General features: G+C 46.5%; 1 protein-coding gene across 1 annotated transcript in view; it reads left to right on the top strand.

The window, feature by feature from the left end:
- Nucleotides 1–18,985, top strand: part of KAT6A (lysine acetyltransferase 6A) — a 95,612-nt gene extending 76,627 nt beyond the window's left edge. The window contains exons 14-17 of the mRNA XM_083753112.1: nt 5,651–5,855; nt 8,470–9,174; nt 10,317–10,614; nt 13,962–18,985. Coding sequence (XP_083609238.1) covers nt 5,651–5,855; nt 8,470–9,174; nt 10,317–10,614; nt 13,962–16,606 — 3,853 coding nt within the window. The 3' untranslated portion in view covers nt 16,607–18,985. The remainder of the gene's footprint in view (nt 1–5,650; nt 5,856–8,469; nt 9,175–10,316; nt 10,615–13,961) is intronic.
- The last annotated feature ends 333 nt before the right edge of the window (nt 18,986–19,318 follow it).

Below are 19,318 nucleotides of genomic sequence, written 5' to 3'. Positions count from 1 at the left end.
TGGGAGCAGTCAGTGTGTAAAGACAGAGAAGTAATGGCAGGGAAGCCCTTGCAGAAGCCCCAGTTTCAATCCTTGTCCAGTGGTGGCATTGAGAGGGCACAGTAGTTTTCACAATCCTTGAGGCTTTGTCAGAGGATGAGCCGCTGAGAAGGCAATGTCAGACAGTTCTTCAAAGGGAATTGGTGAAGGAGACCTTGTTTCTCAGAGGTTGTCCCACTGGCTGTGACCACCTGGCATCTTCCAGGAAGATGCAACATTCTGTCACAAGGGCCATTGCTTCCTCAACACCTTTTGTGGTTGAACCTGACCAAGTGAACCCATTCCTGCGCAATGTTTGCCATCTTGCCAAAGGTTGCAGGCAGCTTTACCTGCAGCAATTGCATGTTGATTGCCCTCTTAGAAGACAAAGTCCAGCAACTGGAGGAACGTGTAGCTACGCTCCAAAGAATTAGAGAGCTGGAGCTCTTCTTGGAAGCAACAGAGCACACCGTCTCCACCAAGGAGGAGACAGGAGACTCCCCTGAGAAGCAGGCTAGTTCACCAACACAGGAGCCAGATACATGGAGAAACGTGACTCAAAGAAGTAGGAGGCCCAGGGTTCGCACAGATTGTTTAGAAATACACAATTGCTTTAAGGTCCTCTCCCCTAGCATGGAAGACGAACAGCAGACTCCATTTGAGGATCTCTCCCTCATTACAGTCGATCAGGTATATGAAGAAGAGCAGCCAAACGGAGGACATAGATGATGCCTTCCTGGAACAGATGGCCAAGCATGCAAAGGGAAGGGAGATAGTAGTAATGGGGAACTTCAATTATCCAGATATTTGTTGGATGTCAAACTCAGCCAAGAGCATAAGGTCAAACAGATTCCTCACTGGCCTTGCAGACAACTTCATTGTCCAGAAAGTTGGAGAAGCAACAAGAGGAACAGCCATTTTAGATCTGGTCCTAACCAATGTTGATGACCTGGTTAGTGGGGTAGAAGTGGAAGGATCATTAGGCACGAGTGATCATGCTCTTCTGAAGTTTACTATACAGCGGAAAGGAGCAGCCAAGCATACTAGGACTCAATTTCTTGACTTTAAGGAAGCCGACTTCATAAAACTTAGGGAAGTGCTGGGTGAGATCCCATGGACAGTAATACTAAAAGGAAAGGGAGTTCATGATGGCTGGGAGTTTGTTAAGAGGGCGATAGTAAAAGCACAACTTCAGGCAATACCAATGAGACAGAAACATGGAAGGTACCTAAAGAAGCCAGGGTGGCTATCTAAAGAACTTTTAACTGAGTTAAGATTAAAAAAGGATGTGTACAAAAAATGGAAAAGGGGGGAAACCACCAAAGAGGAATTCAAACAAATAGCCAGCACGTGTAGACACAAAGTCAGAAAAGCTAAAGCACAGAATGAGCTCAGGCTTGCTAGAGAGGTTAAAAGCAACAAAAAAGGCTTTTATGGGTATGTTCGTAGCAAAAGGAAGAACAAAGAAACCGTGGGGTCACTCAGAGGAGAAGATGGTGAAATGCAAACAGGGGACACAGAAAGGGCTGAACTCCTCAATGCCTTCTTTGCCTCAGTCTTCTCCGATAAAGAAAACAATGCCCGACCTGAAGATTTTGGAGCAAATGATTCAGCAGAGGAAACACAGCCCATAATAACTAAGGAGATAGTACAAGAATACTTGGCTAGTTTAGATGTATTCAAGTCTCCAGGGCCAGATGAACTGCATCCAAGAGTATTCAAAGAACTGGCAGATGTGATCTCAGAACCACTGGCAGTCATCTTTGAGAATTCCTGGAGAACAGGCGAAGTCCCGGCAGACTGGAGGAGGGCAAATGTTGTCCCTATTTTCAAAAAAGGGGAAAAGAGAGGACCCAAATAATTACCGCCCAGTCAGTCTGACATCAATACCAGGGAAGATTCTGGAGCAGATCATTAAGCAAACAGTCTGTGAGCACCTAGAAAGGAATGCTGTGATCACCAATAGTCAGCATGGATTTCTGAAAAATAAGTCATGTCAGACTAACCTGATCTTGTTTTTTGACAGAATTACAAGCCTAGTAGATGAAGGGAACGCAGTGGATGTAGTCTACCTTGATTTCAGCAAGGCATTTGACAAGGTGCCCCATGATATTCTTGTAAAGAAGCTGGTAAAATGCGGTCTTGACTATGCTACCACTCAGTGGATTTGTAACTGGCTGGCTGACCGAACCCAAAGGGTGCTCATCAATGGTTCCTCTTCATCCTGGGGAAGAGTGACTAGTGGGGTGCCACAGGGTTCTGTCTTGGGCCCGGTCTTATTCAACATCTTTATCAACAACTTGGATGATGGACTCAAGGGCATCCTGATCAAATTTGCAGATGACACCAAACTAGGAGGGGACAGGATCACAACTCGTGTCCCAGAGGACAGGATCACACTTCAAAACGACCTTGACAGATTAGAGAACTGGGCCAAAACAAACAAGATGAATTTTAACAGGGAGAAATGTAAAGTATTGCACTTGGGCAAAAAAAATGAGAGGCACAAATACAAGATGGGTGACACCTGGCTTGAGAGCAGTACATGTGAAAAGGATCTAGGAGTCTTGGTTGACCACAAACTTGACATGAGCAAACAGTGTGACGCGGCAGCTAAAAAAGCCAATGCAATTCTGGGCTGCATCAATAGGAGTATAGCATCTAGATCAAGGGAAGTAATAGTGCCACTGTATTCTGCTCTGGTCAGACCTCACCTGGAGTACTGTGTCCAGTTCTGGGCACCACAGTTCAAGAAGGACACTGACAAACTGGAACGGAGCAATGGATCCAAACTACAAGAAAGAAGATTCCACCTAAACATTAGGAAGAACTTCCTGACAGTGAGAGCTGTTCGACAGTGGAATTTGCTGCCAAGGAGTGTGGTGGAGTCTCCTTCTTTGGAGGTCTTTAAGCAGAGGCTTGACAACCATATGTCAGGAGTGCTCTGATGGTGTTTCCTGCTTGGCAGGGGGTTGGACTCAATGGCCCTTGTGGTCTCTTCCAACTCTATGATTCTATGAAGTGAACACAAGTGCCTGCCTTCAGATTTGGTGAATACCATTCTAGCCTCAAGACATCCTTCTCCAATTTGTGTTTATCGTTCAGCATCGTCAGCATTTCTGCACAGGTGCAAGCAGAATCGAGTGCAGCTGGATAGGACTAGCATTAGAGATTTTCTGTCTCCCCTCCCCAAAGGACTTACACCCCAACACATTGTGAAGATTGTCATCAGCATCGTGGTCTGTCTTGTCTGACATTCAGGAGGTTTCTTTAGGTGCTCTTCCTTTCCTTAGTTTCTTAAAGAGGCTACAATAATAAATCCACCTGTACCCCCGGTGGAATTGCATACAGAGCTAAAGACTCTGCAATGACCAGCATTTAAACATTTAAAATCAGTTTCTACGTTTGTTACCAATTAAGTTGTATTTCTTAACACTGTTACTTCAGCAAGGCAAGTTTCTCAACTGAATACACTATCGGTAGCCAAACACCTTTATGTACTTTATCAAGACCAAGTAGTATTACAGACTGATTCTTCTTTTAGTCTGAAAATCAATACACATTTTCATGGACAGTAAGAGCTCATTCTTCCAACTTTTTGTCCTTCACCTGAACATCCTACAGAGAAGGCATGGCACTCTCTGGATGTGAGAAGATCTTTGAAGATTCACATTGCATGTACAAAGCCAATTACATAGTCATTATTTGCATCTTCTCATGCAAATGGATTAGGAAAGAGAGTTTCAAATTCCACTTGGTCTTAGTGAGTTAGGGTCTGAATAAATATGCCATATAATGTGTTGCACTTGACGTCACCATCTAAAATTACTGCACACTCAGCTACTGGGGCAGGGGCCAAATGAGCAGACCTCTTCAGGAGGTTGCTACACATTTACAAAGCACTACAAAATGGATTTATATGCCTTGGCTGAGGCAGCTTTGGGGAGAAAAGTGCTGCAGCACGGACTCCTAGACCAATAGGCAGCTAAAGCCTTCCCTACATGGGTACACTTTTGGACACTCCATCTGAGACCATCTTACATGCACAAGAGAAGGGACTGCTGGTCTTAACTGAAAAAAATATCTGTGCATGTAATGATGGTCTCTGGGCTGCACTCTATATTTTACAGTGCCTACTGGGGTGTGAGTTTGTCATGGGAACAATGTCGTTTGTGCAGTTGAATGCTTGTCTGTGTTTTTGTTTCTTTTGTGTAACATTTCTGCTCTTAAGCTTTGTCATGAACAAAAACTAGTGCTACAGAGGGAAAGAGAGAATTTAACTGCTTTCGAAACAATTTGTGTTTATGCCATAAAACACTAGGGGCAGCTCACATCTCAACTGAGACTATATTTACATGCATAGAGAAATTCCTTTCAAGTAAGACCAGTGATCCCATATAGCTGAAACATTCTCTAGTATTTTCTTCATCTGTCTGTCCCAAAATTTCTAGTAGTCACAGTGCAGGCATTCAGTGCCTTGTCCAACTGCTCCTTCCACCCTCCAGCATAGCTAATGGCAACAGGAAACATTTTCATAACATGTACAGACCTTGTGTTGAGTACATTGAACAGAAGAGTACAAGCCCCGCTGAAGCAAACTAAATCTGTCACTTCTGCTGAAAATGCAATTGCTTATTCTCATAATTAAGGCTAACTAAAAAGTAATTCTGTACTCAGGCAATCAGAATTCTTCACCAAAAGCAGCTGAATTCTGTAATTGTTCTAAATCCTGCCGATCAATTAAATTTGCATGTTTCTTTTATTTACTATAGTTTTAGCATTGCAAGGGGATATAAACACTACCATGTGATTAATATGCTGATTTACTTTGATTTCTGAGACATCAGCACATTTTCAAACAATAGGGATAGAAATATGCATTTTATTAAATCAAACCTGAGATTCGAAAGCTTAGCTCAAGCTTTTTGGCTTTGGAGCTTATTTTTATTGCTAAAACGCAATCATTGCATTGCAGGATTTTGGGTTTTGAGATTGTTGCAGTTTCAGCCAAGGCACTAAGAGCCTTCCGATGCCTTCAGCCTGAGGCACAAGAAGCCAGAAAAACTGGTACATATATTTTCTTTTCCTGCAACAGATGCTTAGCTGCCTTTAATGATTCTTCATTACCTTGCACTCTACATCAGTTCTAGTGTCATCTCAGTTTGATTCTGGGCTGCAAGTTTCAAACGGAAGTGAGAAAGAAATGTCCTACACAACTTCTTTTCAAAACTTCACATGAGTCACCGTAGTCGAAACAAAATAAAAGAATTTCTTCCAGCAGCACCTTAGAGACCAACTAAGTTTGTTATTGGTATGAGCATTCATGTGCATGCATTTTGTTTCGACTACAGCAGACAAACATGGCTACCTACCTGTAACATGAGTCACTCAGGTGCTACTGGAAGGAATTTTGTTTTGTAGGAATTTTGGAGCTGACTTTAACCTATTTGTGCACCTCAAATGCTGTTTTGATCTGTTTGCTTCTTGATGCAACAGACTATGGCAGCTGCTTAGTAATGTGACAGTGTTTTGGGCATCCTCCTGCTGGTCACTCTTCCTCCCTGCGTCCGTACGTTTGTTACCTGTACTCAAACGTCAAAATTTGGCTGAATCATTTTTTCCTCATTCTCAGATTTGTGATTGTCCGGCGGGAGAAGCTTATCCAAGACCACATGGCAAAGCTGAAACTGAATCTCCGGCCTGTAGTTGTAGATCCAGAATGCCTACGCTGGACTCCTGTCATTGTCTCAAACTCAGTGGTTTCAGAGGAAGAAGAAGAAGCTGAAGATGGGGAAAATGAAGAGCAGCAGCAGCAGCAAAGGGAAAGAGAGGTAGAGGTCAGTGTGGAATAGATATTTATATATGCATGCAATTGTGGAGTAATTAGCAAAGCAGCCACATGTGTGCCCCGTATGGCAGAGGGATGGAAAGGTAGCTTAAAAGTGCGGATGGCTAAAAGCCAGCTGGAGTTGCTAAGGAATGTAATGGGAAAATTGGATCCCCTTCATCTTTCCATCAAGCCTGTATTAATTTGCCCTACCTCTACATATGCCACATTGGGAGGAATTTTATTTGAAAAGGTGGGGTAGGAACAAATAAACATGAAACTTTGTTATCCTGAGCCCAAACCATTATCTATTTTTTAAATTTATATCTAGTACGTCCTCCCAAAGGAGTCCAGGGAGGCAAACAAGAAAACACAAAAACTAACATAATATTTAGATGTTAAAAACATCTGAGAACGTTTAAAAACAGCCATGTATCCTCACACCTAATAATTTCCAGGTTGCTAGAAACAGGAAGAGAGTGGTGCAATGATTAGAGTGTTGGACTAGGACCCAGGAGACCAAGGTTCAAGACCCCACCCCCGACCATGTAGCTCACTGGATGACCTTGGCCTAGTTCTTCCCTCTCAGCCTAATCTACCTCACAGGGTTGTTGTGGAGATTATATTAGGGGGAGAACCATGGACACCACCTTGAGCTCCTTGGACAAAGGGTGGGATATAAACACATTAGGCTAGAAAATTAAATTAGTATGTTGCAGCTATTAAATACCTGGACAAATAGAAATGTTTTTAAAAACCCCCTGAATACTTTGGAAGGTGTTCCATAAGTGAGGAACCAATACTGCAGTGATGTCCAAATTTGGCCCTCCAGCTGTTTTGGAACTACAATTCCCATCATCTTTGACCACTGGTCCTGTTACCCAGGGATGATGGGAGTTGTAGTCCCAAAACAGCTGGAGGGCCAAGTTTGGCCATCACTTCAGTACTGAGAAGGCCCTGCTGTGGGTCAACATCAATCAGGAAGTCCCCAGAAGGGGTGGCACTGCCAGAAGGGCCTGCTTTGATGGTTTTCTGGCCCGAGGTGGTTGGTTTTGAGGGAGGCTGTCTTGGGTCCCAAGCCCTTTAGGGTTTGTTTACTGGTACAAATTCAGACTGGCAGCCAGTGAAGCACTTTCAGGACCAGTGACACATGGTCCTATCAAATTGCCCCACTCATCAACCTAGCAACCTTTTTCTGCTGTAGCTGCAGCTTCTGGATTGTATTCAGTCACTAGAGCATGGGCAACTGAGGTCAGGCTAATAGCTGACAAACCAGCCTAATTTGGGTGCAATCACTCCTAGCTGCAGAAGCCACCTGGCTGGAATCCAGGAATGCTCTCGGACTGCAAACCTGTTCCTTCAAGGGACAGTGCAAGCTGTCTACCTTATTTCTGGATCCGAGAATCACCCACTGTTTAGTCTCAGTATATCTAGCTTATCACTTCAGCCAGGCACCAGTCCAACCCCACAGCTTTTGCTGATTTAGATGGAAGGAGGGAGAGGAAGAGAGCAGTGTGGTATTAACATATAAATGTTGAATTAGCATATGAGACACAATGGACCCTGTGGGACCCCACAGCTCAGAACTCATGGGGCTGAGCAACATTCCTCTAGTGTTACCTTCTGGTAATGACCCTGCAGGCAGAAGCAGATTTGCTGCAATACAGTGCCTCTAGCTCCCAACCCCCTGATTTGTTTCAAAATGAGACTATGGTCAGTGATGGCAAAAGCCATTGAAAGATCAAGGGTTGTTCCCACCTCTTGGTCTCTCTCTTCTGATAAAGGCAATCAGTCAGGGCAACTGAGGCTGTTTTGATGCTAAAAATGGGCATGAAATCAGACACAAGTGGATTTAGATCATCTTTGCCCAGATACCAGAAATGAAATACTAGAGACTGGGATGAAGAGGCCATGTAATGGTCTCACTACTACAAGTGTTTTGTTCCTGTCATCAAGCTGCAACAACTACAAAAGATCTCGCAGGCTTTGCTCCTTTCTGCACTCAGACAGAAGCCTTCCTACTCTGCAACCTGAGATCCTTTAACTGGAAATGATTAAGACTGAATCATGGAACAGTGCTTGTACTATTATTGAATAATGGGCTTAGGTCTGAAAATTTGGCTCATCCGAACTTAAACCCCCGGGGTCTATTGCACTCATGAACCCAGTTTTGGAATAAAAATATTCCCTTCGTGGCCTATATAGTGACGGGAAATTTATGCAGCCTGGATGGAAAGATGGATGGGATTGTTCAGATGAGGTTTTCCATGGTCATTGGTAGGCCTGCACACGAAGTGTAGAAAAATTGAGGCTAAGGAAGGAGAGCAGAAAACCCAGGGAAGTAGTGGTGGGGCCCAGGAAGAGGGAGTGGGCTTGAGGGTGGAAGTTGGCTAGCTAATGGGGAGGTATTTGGGAGAGGAAAACTGGAGGGGAATCGGAAGAAAGGAAAGGTGGACATGACCAGGAGTTGTGGAATCAAGGAAAGATCAAGATTGTTCCAGTCTTTGGCTGCAAGCTGGTACTTTAAATGCAGAACCAACTTTCCCAGCAACCTTATGTCTGTAGGAAGTAACAGTTGCAAGAAAGTCTTAAATAAAATAGCTTGCTTTTTTTCTTTATACCAGGTGATCAAATCTGTATCCTGGGAGAAAAAAGAGAGAGAGTCTTACTTTCCTCTGGAGAGTGAAAAAAAGCCAGACATTGTTTCTCCAGCCAATTCTGTGCGGCCAAACAAACAAAGTCTTCCCCTTGCTGGTCTTCCTGCAAACAACCAGATGCCACGGAGGGGCCGTCGGAAGAACAAACAGCCGCGGGAGTCCTTTGCAGAGAAGGATTTGAAACTGCTTTTAGAGGAGAAGTCAGCCATGGCCAGGGGAGGTCGCTGTGGGGAGTGTCAGGAAAAGGCAGCTGCGGCTGCTGCGGCGGCTGCAGCTGCGGCCGCTTCCCGAGAGAGATTTGGGGAGACTGAAGAGAGAACCACTTCCTCCCAGGGACAGTGTGGCAAATGTGAGGAAAAGTCCCCGGCTCCCCGGGGGCACTTTGGCAAAGATGAGGAAAAGTCCCCCATCTCCCATGGGCAGTATGGCAAAGGGGAGAAGCCCTCAGTGGCTCAGAGATACAGTGAAGTGTGGCGAGGGCAGCTGAAGACCCACGAGCCCCTGAAAGGCAGACTCTCCAAGGAGTGCGACCGAATACCCCGGCCCCACCGCGAGGGTGAGAGGACACTGCCCAGGCACTTCAGTGAGAGCAGTGAAGAGGAGGGGGAGGAGCCTGTCAGCCCCTGCTCCACTTCCCCACCAGTTCTCACCAAACCCACCTTGAAGCGAAAGGTATATCTTTCTCCCTTTCTGTCTGCTCTGCAGCTGCACACAACCCTGAGCTTTCTCCTTGTGTTAGCTTCTGCTTGCCTCTTGAACCTCTCTCATTCCCTGGATAGGTTCCTGAAAAGCTATTGCGTCTGTAGGCTTTATGTGCATGTGTAAGAAGGTGATCATATTCAGGACTGTGTATGCTTTTAATAATAATAAGCCCAGAAAAACTTAATTTTGTAATTTAGCTTTTTGCAAATTTACTGTTTTACAAGTAGCAGTTCTGGGAGGGAACTTTCAACCCCCCCCCCCCCATTTTACTAGTTAAGGGAGAGACATGCAGGGCACTGACATCCCACTCACAACCATTGGGACTCTTATCCAGCAGGTCTTCTGGCTTCTGAGATTTTAGCAGCCATCGCCTATACTTCCAAACACATGTTAAGTCAGACAGTGCCAGAAACTTTGCTGCTTTTTCTTTTTTTCTAAACAAATGCAGAGGCTCTCAGGAAGCAAAATCTCAGCCCACTGCTGCACTCCATTTGTTTATTCTGCTCAGCTGTTGCAGCATGCACATATTGCTACTTACATATTTGTGAGATGCATATTCTAAAGAAAGGGTGGGAAGCCTGTGGCCGTCCAGATGTTGGTGGACTCCCAATTCCTGTCAGCCCCAGCCAGTACAGTCAGTTATCAGGGATGATGGGAGTTGTAGGCCCACAACATCAGCTGGGCCCCAGATTCCCCATCCATTTTTAAAGCTTTATCTTTGTGCCAGGGAAAGGCAGTAGGTTTAGACTTTGAAAGGGGGCCCTAGGGGACTCTCTCTATGGGCAGAGAATGTCTCCAGAGGCCTCTTCGTTGCAGCTACAGTTAGTTCTCTACTATCCGTATTTTGATGGTAGGTGCAGAGGGGGGTCTGGCATGCCCTTGACACTGGAGGGGGTGGAATATGCCAGTCCTGAAACTGGAGTACTGACATGTTCTCCAGTCGCCTCCCCTCCTCCTGTCTTGGCCAATGTGAGCCCAGCTGGTGGCCATAGGAAATGACAGTGGCCCTCCTCGGATGTCTCCTCTCCGCATGCTATAGGGCTTCTCTCTCTTGCCTCACTGAGTTGTGCTGTATGTAACCACCTGTCACTTGGTTGTGGTTGTTTGTGCAGAAGCCCATTCCCCGGAAGAGGCGGGTCCGCAAGCGCAAATATCACAACAGCAGTGTTGTGACAGAAACCATCTCTGAAACGACTGAGGTCCTGGATGAGCCTTTTGAGGACTCTGATTCTGAAAGGCCCATGCCTCAACTGGAGCCCACCTTTGAGATGGAGGACGAGGAGGATGAGGAAGAAAGTGAACTGTTCCCAAGAGGATATCTTCGTCGCCTCTCTCCCCAAGGCTCCCTCAGGCACAGGCCCTCCTCCAAGAGAGGATCTCAGGGTGGAGAGGAGTCCGACGATGCCACTGGTAGGTTTCTCAAGAACAGTTGTCAGTGGGTGCTTCAATGCAGTGTAACTTGCCATAAGAAAGGTCGCTAACTGCTCCCTCCCTGCACTCGGTGCCCATATGAAACATGCAAGATTGCCCAGTCCCAGGAATACATGAGCTGTGACAACTAGGGAAGAAAACGTGGGGAGAGCATGGATGTGGGAAAAGACAAAGGACAAGGGCTGCCAGAGCCCTTGGACCAAGGGCAACCTGTGACACTACCCCCCCCACTCGGGTTCTTGGGTTTCCGCCTCCCGTTATGGCAGGCTAAAACATCCAGATGGCCACAGGTTCCCTGTTCCTGCCATGGATGACAATGAAACTTCTATTGAAAGAGATGAGGGCCAAAGCCAAGCTCCAGGGGGCCAGCTGGTGACATACAACCCGCTTAAGGAACTGGGATGAACTCCATGGCTTACTGGTAGGGGTGGGGTGGGGGAATTCAACAACAAGAAGAAGCAATCTTACCAGTGCAGGCATCTGTTGACCCTCCTTTCACCTGGTGGTAAGAAAGTGGAAGGTAAAGCACCCACTTCCATCAAATAGCCCATTAGTTTCAGTGTGGTTCATTTAGTTAGATCAGTCTGTCACTGCAAAGTAGAAGCACAGGCATTTTGAGTCCTGTAGTCAGCAAGTATATGCTGCATGAACCAGAGGCTCTCAGCAACCGGATACGATCTCTGACTGGCCTAGTTTTTGTGCAGGTGCTGCGTATAAAAGCTGTTTTTATGTTTTGTTTATATCCAAGGCATTTTATCAGAATCGTTCTTTATAGCAATCCTTTCCTATATTTCAGTCAAAAGCTTACTCCTAAGGGGTACACAGAATGGACTGCACAGTGCATAAAGTGCAATGTCCTCTGCATTGGCTTTAGATTCCACAAGAGTAGATTTACAGGAATCTCTAAGTACCTTCTTTCTAGATTAGCGGAATACCTTTTCTGGAATCAGCTGTAAAAGCATTCCTCAGAGAACAGAATATAAGATCATAAAACTAAGTTACATAATAGAAAGCAATATCATTGAGGATGTTCTGTGTCTACCTGTGTGTCTGATCGTTTATCTGTTTTAGCTCTGCAACCCTCCACTCATTGTTACCAAGCCATTATAAGACAGTAGCAGTCCACATTTCTTCATCTAATAGGCTGTTACCTTCAAATTGCATTTGTTCAGTTCCATAAAAACTGGAATTGGTTCATTCTTCACCCCCCTGCCACTCTCCGTTTGTCGTAGATGACATTGTGGGAAAGTTCATGCTAGGCTGTAGCTTCTTAACCCTCTCCAAAGTGCTTTTGCATCTAGTCTTGAATTTAGACTATTAAGCTGCATTTAACCTTTAAGAGGTTAAACGACAGTCACTAAGCCCAGATGGCCCTGTTAAGTGTAGTTTTGTAGTAACCTGTTAGGCAGATGCTTATGCTCTCTGCATGTGAATGAGTCAATTACTGTGAGATACTTGGCTATAATGCTCCATTACCTTTTTTCAAAACTGCAGTACAAAACATTTTAATCTGCTTCCACTGATTCCTCCTCCTTCCAGTAGAGCAGCCTTTTTCAGCCTTGGGTTCCTAGGTGTTGTTGGGCTACCGCTTCCCTCATTCCTGGCTGTTGCTTCTGCTTGCTGTGAATGATGGGAGTTGTAGTCCAACAATATCTGGGCACCCAAGGTTGAGAGAGGCTAGTATGCCACATGGGAGCAGCTGTTGGCAAGATAGATGCTGTGGATTGAATTAGGAGGATTGAGGTGTGTGGAAGTTCCTACCTTGCAGAGGCTTCCACAATCCACAAGGAAATGATCCTCTTGTGCAAAGCTATGAATTATTCTTTCAGTTCTTCTCCACCCCCCAAATTGGATAGCCATACTTGCCTCCCTGGGCTGCTATAAATAGTACTAGTTAATGCACTGTGAACATTGGAAATGGGCTGTATCAGTGAGGGTTAGACAATTTGAGTCTGAGCTCTAAAGTATGAATAGGCCTTTCTGCCTTGCCCACACTGTGTGTCCCTGCGGTGCCCTGTGCCTTTGTGTAGTTTTGCAGCTCACTTCTAGTCCCAGTCACAGCACAGCTGTGCAAGAAGCCCCCAGGAGTGCAGCCTCAACCTGGCTCCCAGACACCCCTACTGCTGTCTAAGAGTGCCACAGGCTCCGGCTGCTTCTATCACAGTTGTTATTACACCCCTGTGCCACAGAGCTGGGAAGTCGTACATCTCAAAGCTGGGAAAGGTTGCTCAATCTTTGCAAATGCCATGGCACAAGCTGCAGTTGGTGGCTGTGAATATGTTCATTTCATTAAATTATATATACATGGCTTAATACAATGAAGTCTCCAAGTGGATCACACAAATTGTAATAATAAAATCACAACCCAGATGTCTGTACATGATATTTAAACACCATAACAATCCAGTAGAACATTAAGCAAAACATTAAAGCAGAAATACTGAAATGGTGCCTATAGGCTGCTACAAGTGCTGCAAAGAAAAGACCTAGTGACCCACAGCTCTGAAGAGTCAGTGACAGTAGTGGCCTGAATGGAGAAAATTCCTTCTGTCAAGGCAGTTTCATTTGTTCATTTCTTGACATTGTTAAAAGGCATTGATTTTATATCTACAAACTCAAGGAGTGATTTTCTGCCTGTCCTTGTAGTAGCAGGCTCTTCCCATGGAAAGCTGAGCAGCAGAAATAGTTCTTAGATTCCAGCATGTAATATTATTTTAGGATATAATAGTTGCAGCCAACCAGTGACCATGTGCTCCTTCTCTACCAGTCTGTTGGCTTGCTTCATCTTCCACTTGATTGACACCTCACTGGCCAGCATCTCTTGCTCTGTCTCCTTACCTTGGTTGAGAGCTCTTTGGGCTTGTGCCCTTTCGAGGCTTGAGGTGTAAATGCAATACCTGGGAAGGTGGGAGAGAGAGAAAGCAGTTTCAGGTCAGGAGACCCAGCTGAATCTCCTTCCTCTAACACACCAGCCCCACCCTGTAATAGATGTGCAGTTTGTTCTTTAGGTAGGGCTACAAGGTTTAATTAGTAGACTATAGCAGACTAAATCTTCAGTCAGTCAACTGTGGGGGCAACAATTGAGTGAAAAAGGCAGCTTTAAATACAGTATTTCGGATAAGGAGTGGTAACTTGATAAATTGCACATTAACTTGAGCTTGCTGTAACATCTTAGAGAGGCTGCTCTATGGAGCTTTTGGCAGTATGTAATATTAACAGGCAGGTGGTTAATCAACTGCAGATATTTCAGCTGCAAGCCTAGTGAGGAATTGGGACGAGAGGTCCAGCTGCTTAACCTTTCCCTCCTCCTTTCCCCTCCTCTTTAGGCTCTCCTACCTTGAAACCAGTCTCGGTGCTGAGAAAATGTGAAGCGAAAGATTCCCCACTCCAGCCAGACACTTCCACCCCCATGAAGAAGAAGAAGGGCTGGCCCAAAGGCAAAAGCCGCAAGCCCATCCACTGGAAGAAGAGGCCTGGCCGCAAGCCAGGCTTCAAGCTGAAGAGAGGGAAGGTCTTGGCAGCTGCCACCGAAGAGGCAACTGACCCCACGGAAGCCGCTTTGAAACCAGGTCGCAAACCAAAAGTGCAGGAGAAGGAAGAGCCTGTTGAGCAGAAGGAAGAGCTTCTGCATGTTGTAGAGGAAAGGAAAGAAGAAGAAGAAGAAGAGGAAGAGGAAGAAGAAGAAGAAGAAGGGCCTCCAGAAGTTGGGGACCTGGGAGAGGAAGAGGAAGGTGCAGCTGCCAGTGAAGCAAGAGGGGCTTCTCCTTTAGGCAGCAGCAGCAGCAGCAGCCCAGCAGCAGAAGTCAAGGAACCTGAGATGGAGGAAGAGGTGGAGAAGCCCCAGAGCCTCGGAGAGCAGAGGCAGTCGGAAGAAGAGCAGCCGGAGATGGAAGAACCTGAGCGCGAAGAGGAGGAGGAGGAGGAAGTGGCAGCTGTGGCAAACCAGAATGAAGACCACGATGCGGATGACGAAGAAGACGATGGGCAGGTAGAGCCTGCCAAGAAGAATGAACTGGAAGAGCAGGCAGCAACAGAGGGACTGAAGGAAGAGCCTGACGCTCAGGAGCCTTTTTTAGAAACAAGCACACAGGACAGCAGAGAAGAGGATGTCAAGAACAAGAGTGAGGGAGAGGCAGATTCTGAGGAGGAGCAAGCCTCCCATGAGACATCAGTGGGATCAGATCCCGTTCCTGGTTCCGAAGATGACCAAGAGGAAGAGCAGCATGCTAAGGAAGGATTAATTGAGTTGAAGGAAGAGGAGCCAATCCCTCACAGTGAACTGGATCTTGAAACCGTCCAAGCAGTGCAATCCTTGACGCAGGAGGAGGAGAACAATGAGCACGACGTAGCCTACCAGGATTGCGAGGAGACCCTAGCGGCTTGTCAGAACCTGCAGAGCTACACCCAAGCTGAAGAGGATCCTCAGATGTCTATGGTTGAGGACTGCCAGGCCTCGGAACATAACAGCCCCATCTCCTCTGTCCAGTCTCACCCTAGCCAGTCGGTGCGCTCCGTCAGCAGCCCCAGCGTGCCCAGTGCCCTGGAGAGCGGCTACACCCAGATAAGCCCTGAGCAAGGCTCTCTCTCCGCACCTTCTATGCAGAACATGGAGACCAGCCCCATGATGGATGTGCCTTCTGTATCGGACCATTCTCAGCAGGTGGTGGACAGTGGCTTCAGCGACCTCGGCAGCATCGAGAGCACAACAGAGAACTACGAGAACCCCAGCAGCTACGACTCGACCATGGGTGGCAGCATCTGCGGTAACAACTCGTCTCAGAGCAGCTGTTCCTATGGTGGCCTGTCGTCCTCCAGCAGCCTCACCCAGAACAGTTGCGTCGTCACCCAGCAAATAGCCAGCATGGGCAACAGCTGCAGCATGATGCCCCAGGGCAGTGTCCAGCCCGCCACAAACTGCAATATCAAGTCCCCCCAGAGCTGCGTGGTTGAAAGGCCTCCGAGTAACCAGCAGCCGGCGGCACAGCCCCCGCAGCCCCAGCAGCCTCAGCAGCCCCAGCAGCCCCAGCCCCCTCCTCCAGCGCAGCAACAGCAGCCTTCCCTGTCCCAGTGTAGCATGAACAATAGCTTCACTCCAGCACCCATGATAATGGAAATCCCGGAATCTGGCAGTACGGGCAACATAAGCATCTATGAGAGGATTCCTGGGGATTTTGGTGCTGGTGGCTACTCCCAGCCATCGGCCACCTTCAGCCTAGCCAAGCTGCAGCAGCTGACCAACACCATAATGGACCCTCATGCCATGCCTTACAGCCATTCCCCCGCTGTGACTTCCTATGCAACCAGCGTGTCTTTGTCCAACACCGGCCTGGCGCAGCTGGCTCCGTCTCATCCGTTGGCCGGGACGCCCCAAGCACAAGCCACCATGACACCCCCTCCCAACTTGGCCTCCACCACCATGAACCTCGCCTCGCCCCTCCTCCAGTGCAACATGTCCACCACCAACATCGGCATCCCCCACACCCAAAGGCTGCAGGGGCAGATGCCCGTCAAGGGGCACATTTCCATCCGCTCCAAGTCGGCACCCCTGCCCTCAGCAGCTGCTCACCAGCAGCAGCTCTACGGGCGCAGCCCCCCAGCGGTTGCCATGCAGGCCGGCCCCCGAGCGCTGGCTGTGCAGCGCGGCATGAACATGGGGGTGAACCTGATGCCAACCGCCCCTTACAACGTCAACTCCATGAATATGAATACCCTGAATGCTATGAACAGCTACCGGATGACCCAGCCCATGATGAACAGCAGCTACCATAGCAACCCTGCCTACATGAACCAGACAGCCCAGTATCCTATGCAGATGCAAATGGGAATGATGGGGAGCCAGGCCTATCCCCAGCAGCCTATGCAGCCAAACCCTCACGGGAACATGATGTACACTGGCCCCTCTCATCACAGCTACATGAATGCTGCTGGGGTCCCCAAGCAGTCTCTCAACGGACCCTACATGAGAAGATGAGCAAGATAAACTTGCTGTCTTTAAAGAACTAACTGAAATCTCTCTATAAATAAAGGAACCTTTTATACTGACAAACCAGAGACAATGGACATTTTTCCAGTTAAATATTGCTGTAGATCTTAGATGGGGTTTTGTTCCCTTTGGGTTTATTTTATTTTATTTTTAGGGGGCCTGGTCTTTATTCTTTTCACGTTTTGTGGGGTTCTTTTGGTTTGGGTCTTTGTTTTCCCTTCATGATCCTGAAACACTTCACAGTTCAAATCCATTTTTAAAATGGGGTTTGGGTTTACTTTTATTTTTTTCAGGGAGGGAATTGAAAATGTGCACAAAAAAGTTCTGTAATTTAACAAAGAGTCTTACTTTGCTGACCATCTGGGCAGAGTGTTTAAAACTGTCATATTATCTCATTTTCAGCCGCCATATTCTTTCTCCTCCATTTGTCCCTTGTGCACAGCTCCTAAGATGGCGCCATCTCTAAAGGTCAGATCCTTCCCACCCTCCCCTAGCTTCTCTTTCCTACTTCAGGCCCAACAGCAGGCTTTGAGGTGGTGACTTAAGGATGGGATAATAGAGCCCAAGGCAAACTTTCTGGTCTTCTTCTGCCATCCCTCCAGAAATAGGAACTCTGAATGGTTTATTCTCCTCTGTCCCCACCTTTCTCTTTCTGAACTAAAATACAGTTTAAATGTAACTTCAAAAGTGTGCCCGTTGCCTTCATCCAAGACTTCTTTGCCTAGCAGCAGCATCTTGAGAACAAGCTAAGTGCAGCCGGAAAGCGGGGCGCTTGGGGGTGGAGTGAGGGAGATGGGATGCTCAGTAAGCCCTGCAGCTGGAGATCTGGCATGTGAATCTTGGACACAACTCTGCTTACGGACTGAGATTCCGAAGGTTCTTGCACCCCCTTGAAAGTTGGGGCGCACATTTCAATGGCTGTCAAGAGCCTGTCACCTTCTTCCCTGGCGGGCCTGTTGCTGGCACTGCTGCCCCTTTGCTCCTCCTGCCCCAAGGCGCATCGTAGGGCTCTCTTGGGTGTTCCTTCAGCTGTGTGCGCCTGGGGGGCCAGAGGAGGGAATGCAAGGGAGACAGGAGGGCAGGGCGAGTCTGTGCAGTGCAATCCATCCCCTCATCCTGTGGAGAGATGCCAGGCCTGTGGGCGCATCATCAACTAATGATAAGGAGGGGGACATGTAGCTTATCCTTCTAATGTAAAGTTCTCTGTATATTCCTGTAGAGCCACAGACGCACTTAGATTGACTTAGATGTGTAAAGAATTTTTTTTCTCAAAGAAACCTGAAAGGCAGTTGTGGAGGGGGGGGGGTTCAACTGCACTAAAACGGACTTCCTCTATACTGTTGAGTATAAAAGCAGAATCCCAGGGGCTTCCAGCCCTCATTTTCTCTTAGTTCTTCAGCATGTGTACAAGGCTGTGTAGGATCCTTGTCCCTGTATATATCTATGAATCCAGGCTCACCTCATCTGTGTCGAAAGACATCTCGGGCTGCCCTCTCCTCCCTTCCCTGGTCATCTGAGCTGGCATTGCTTCCTGGTTGCAGGGGGCGGGGCGTTATTGGGGTGTCAAAAGCAAAGCTGTTGGCACAAGGGCCATGTAATTTTATTATTATTATTATTTTTTGTCTGCTGTTAACCTTTTTCGGTTTTGGGTTTTTTGTATGGTTTTTAAAAATCAATTGGGCAGCTCCCTCTTTTCCACAAACCTTTGTGACTGTAGAACTATTGTAGAGAACCCAATGTTCTTTTCTATATTATAAAAAAAAATCTGACACAGTAATATTGGTACCTGTCATCCTCCCACTTCTGTTTAAGAAATAATAATGATAATAATGATAATAATAATAATAATAATAATGTATTTTTAGCAAAATAAACTTGGTAATCTTCTAAAAGAAATTTAAAAAAAACTCACTGTTAGTGACTTTGATGCCTTTTAAAAAAAAGAGCTTTTTCATTTCATTCCATCTTTAAAATTTTTTATCTTTGTTGTAGAATATTAAAGACTATTTTAAGAAAGATGAAAATTCTCTTTAAAGAGATCTCTAGAGTGTGTAACTAGAGTTCCAGATGCCTCTAAAGCCGCATGTACAAAATGAAGCCGCGTCTATTCCTGTCTGTTTATATTTGCTTTTCCTGTTTTGTAACTTCTTTGTACTTCGTTCTTGGTGACTTGTAAGCTTAAAAAGGGGAAGGGGTGCCTGGATGATAAACCCTTTGTAATTCTCCATGTCATGCGCTCCTGGGCCGGCCGGCCTCCCTTCCTCTCCTTGTATGTAATATCACTTTTTCCCTCCCCCCTTTCTAGCAAGTACTTTCAAAAGAACTCTGTACATTTTAACATAAAAAAATAAATTATGTTGAGCCATTTTGGATGTCTGGTTTTGCACATCAAATTTTTCTTCCTCTAAAACGTTGGAGAGCCAAAGCCAGCAAGGGGGCCGAGGGGTCTCTTGGGATACTTTGCATGCAGGATGGACGCTGTGTGTGTGTGTGTGAAGTTTATCAGTGTAAAAAACTCTAGACATGCTATCACCTCCCCCCAATCCTCAGCCGGCAACGAACAGCGCCAAAGCTTAATGTTTCTCCTTTCTGACCTGTGAAGAGAGAATGGTTAGTAAGCCACTCTGGGAATTGTAGTTCCATGAGTGGGGAGGGGAATAGGGCTCTCCTATCCACTCTTAGCACATACAACAAACTGCA

This window comes from Podarcis gaigeae (assembly GCF_964106915.1).
Source record: "Podarcis gaigeae genome assembly, chromosome: 8".
NCBI lineage: Eukaryota > Metazoa > Chordata > Lepidosauria > Squamata > Lacertidae > Podarcis > Podarcis gaigeae.
The sequence above is the reverse complement of the archived record's forward strand: the minus strand, read 5'-3'. Positions and strand labels throughout refer to the sequence as shown.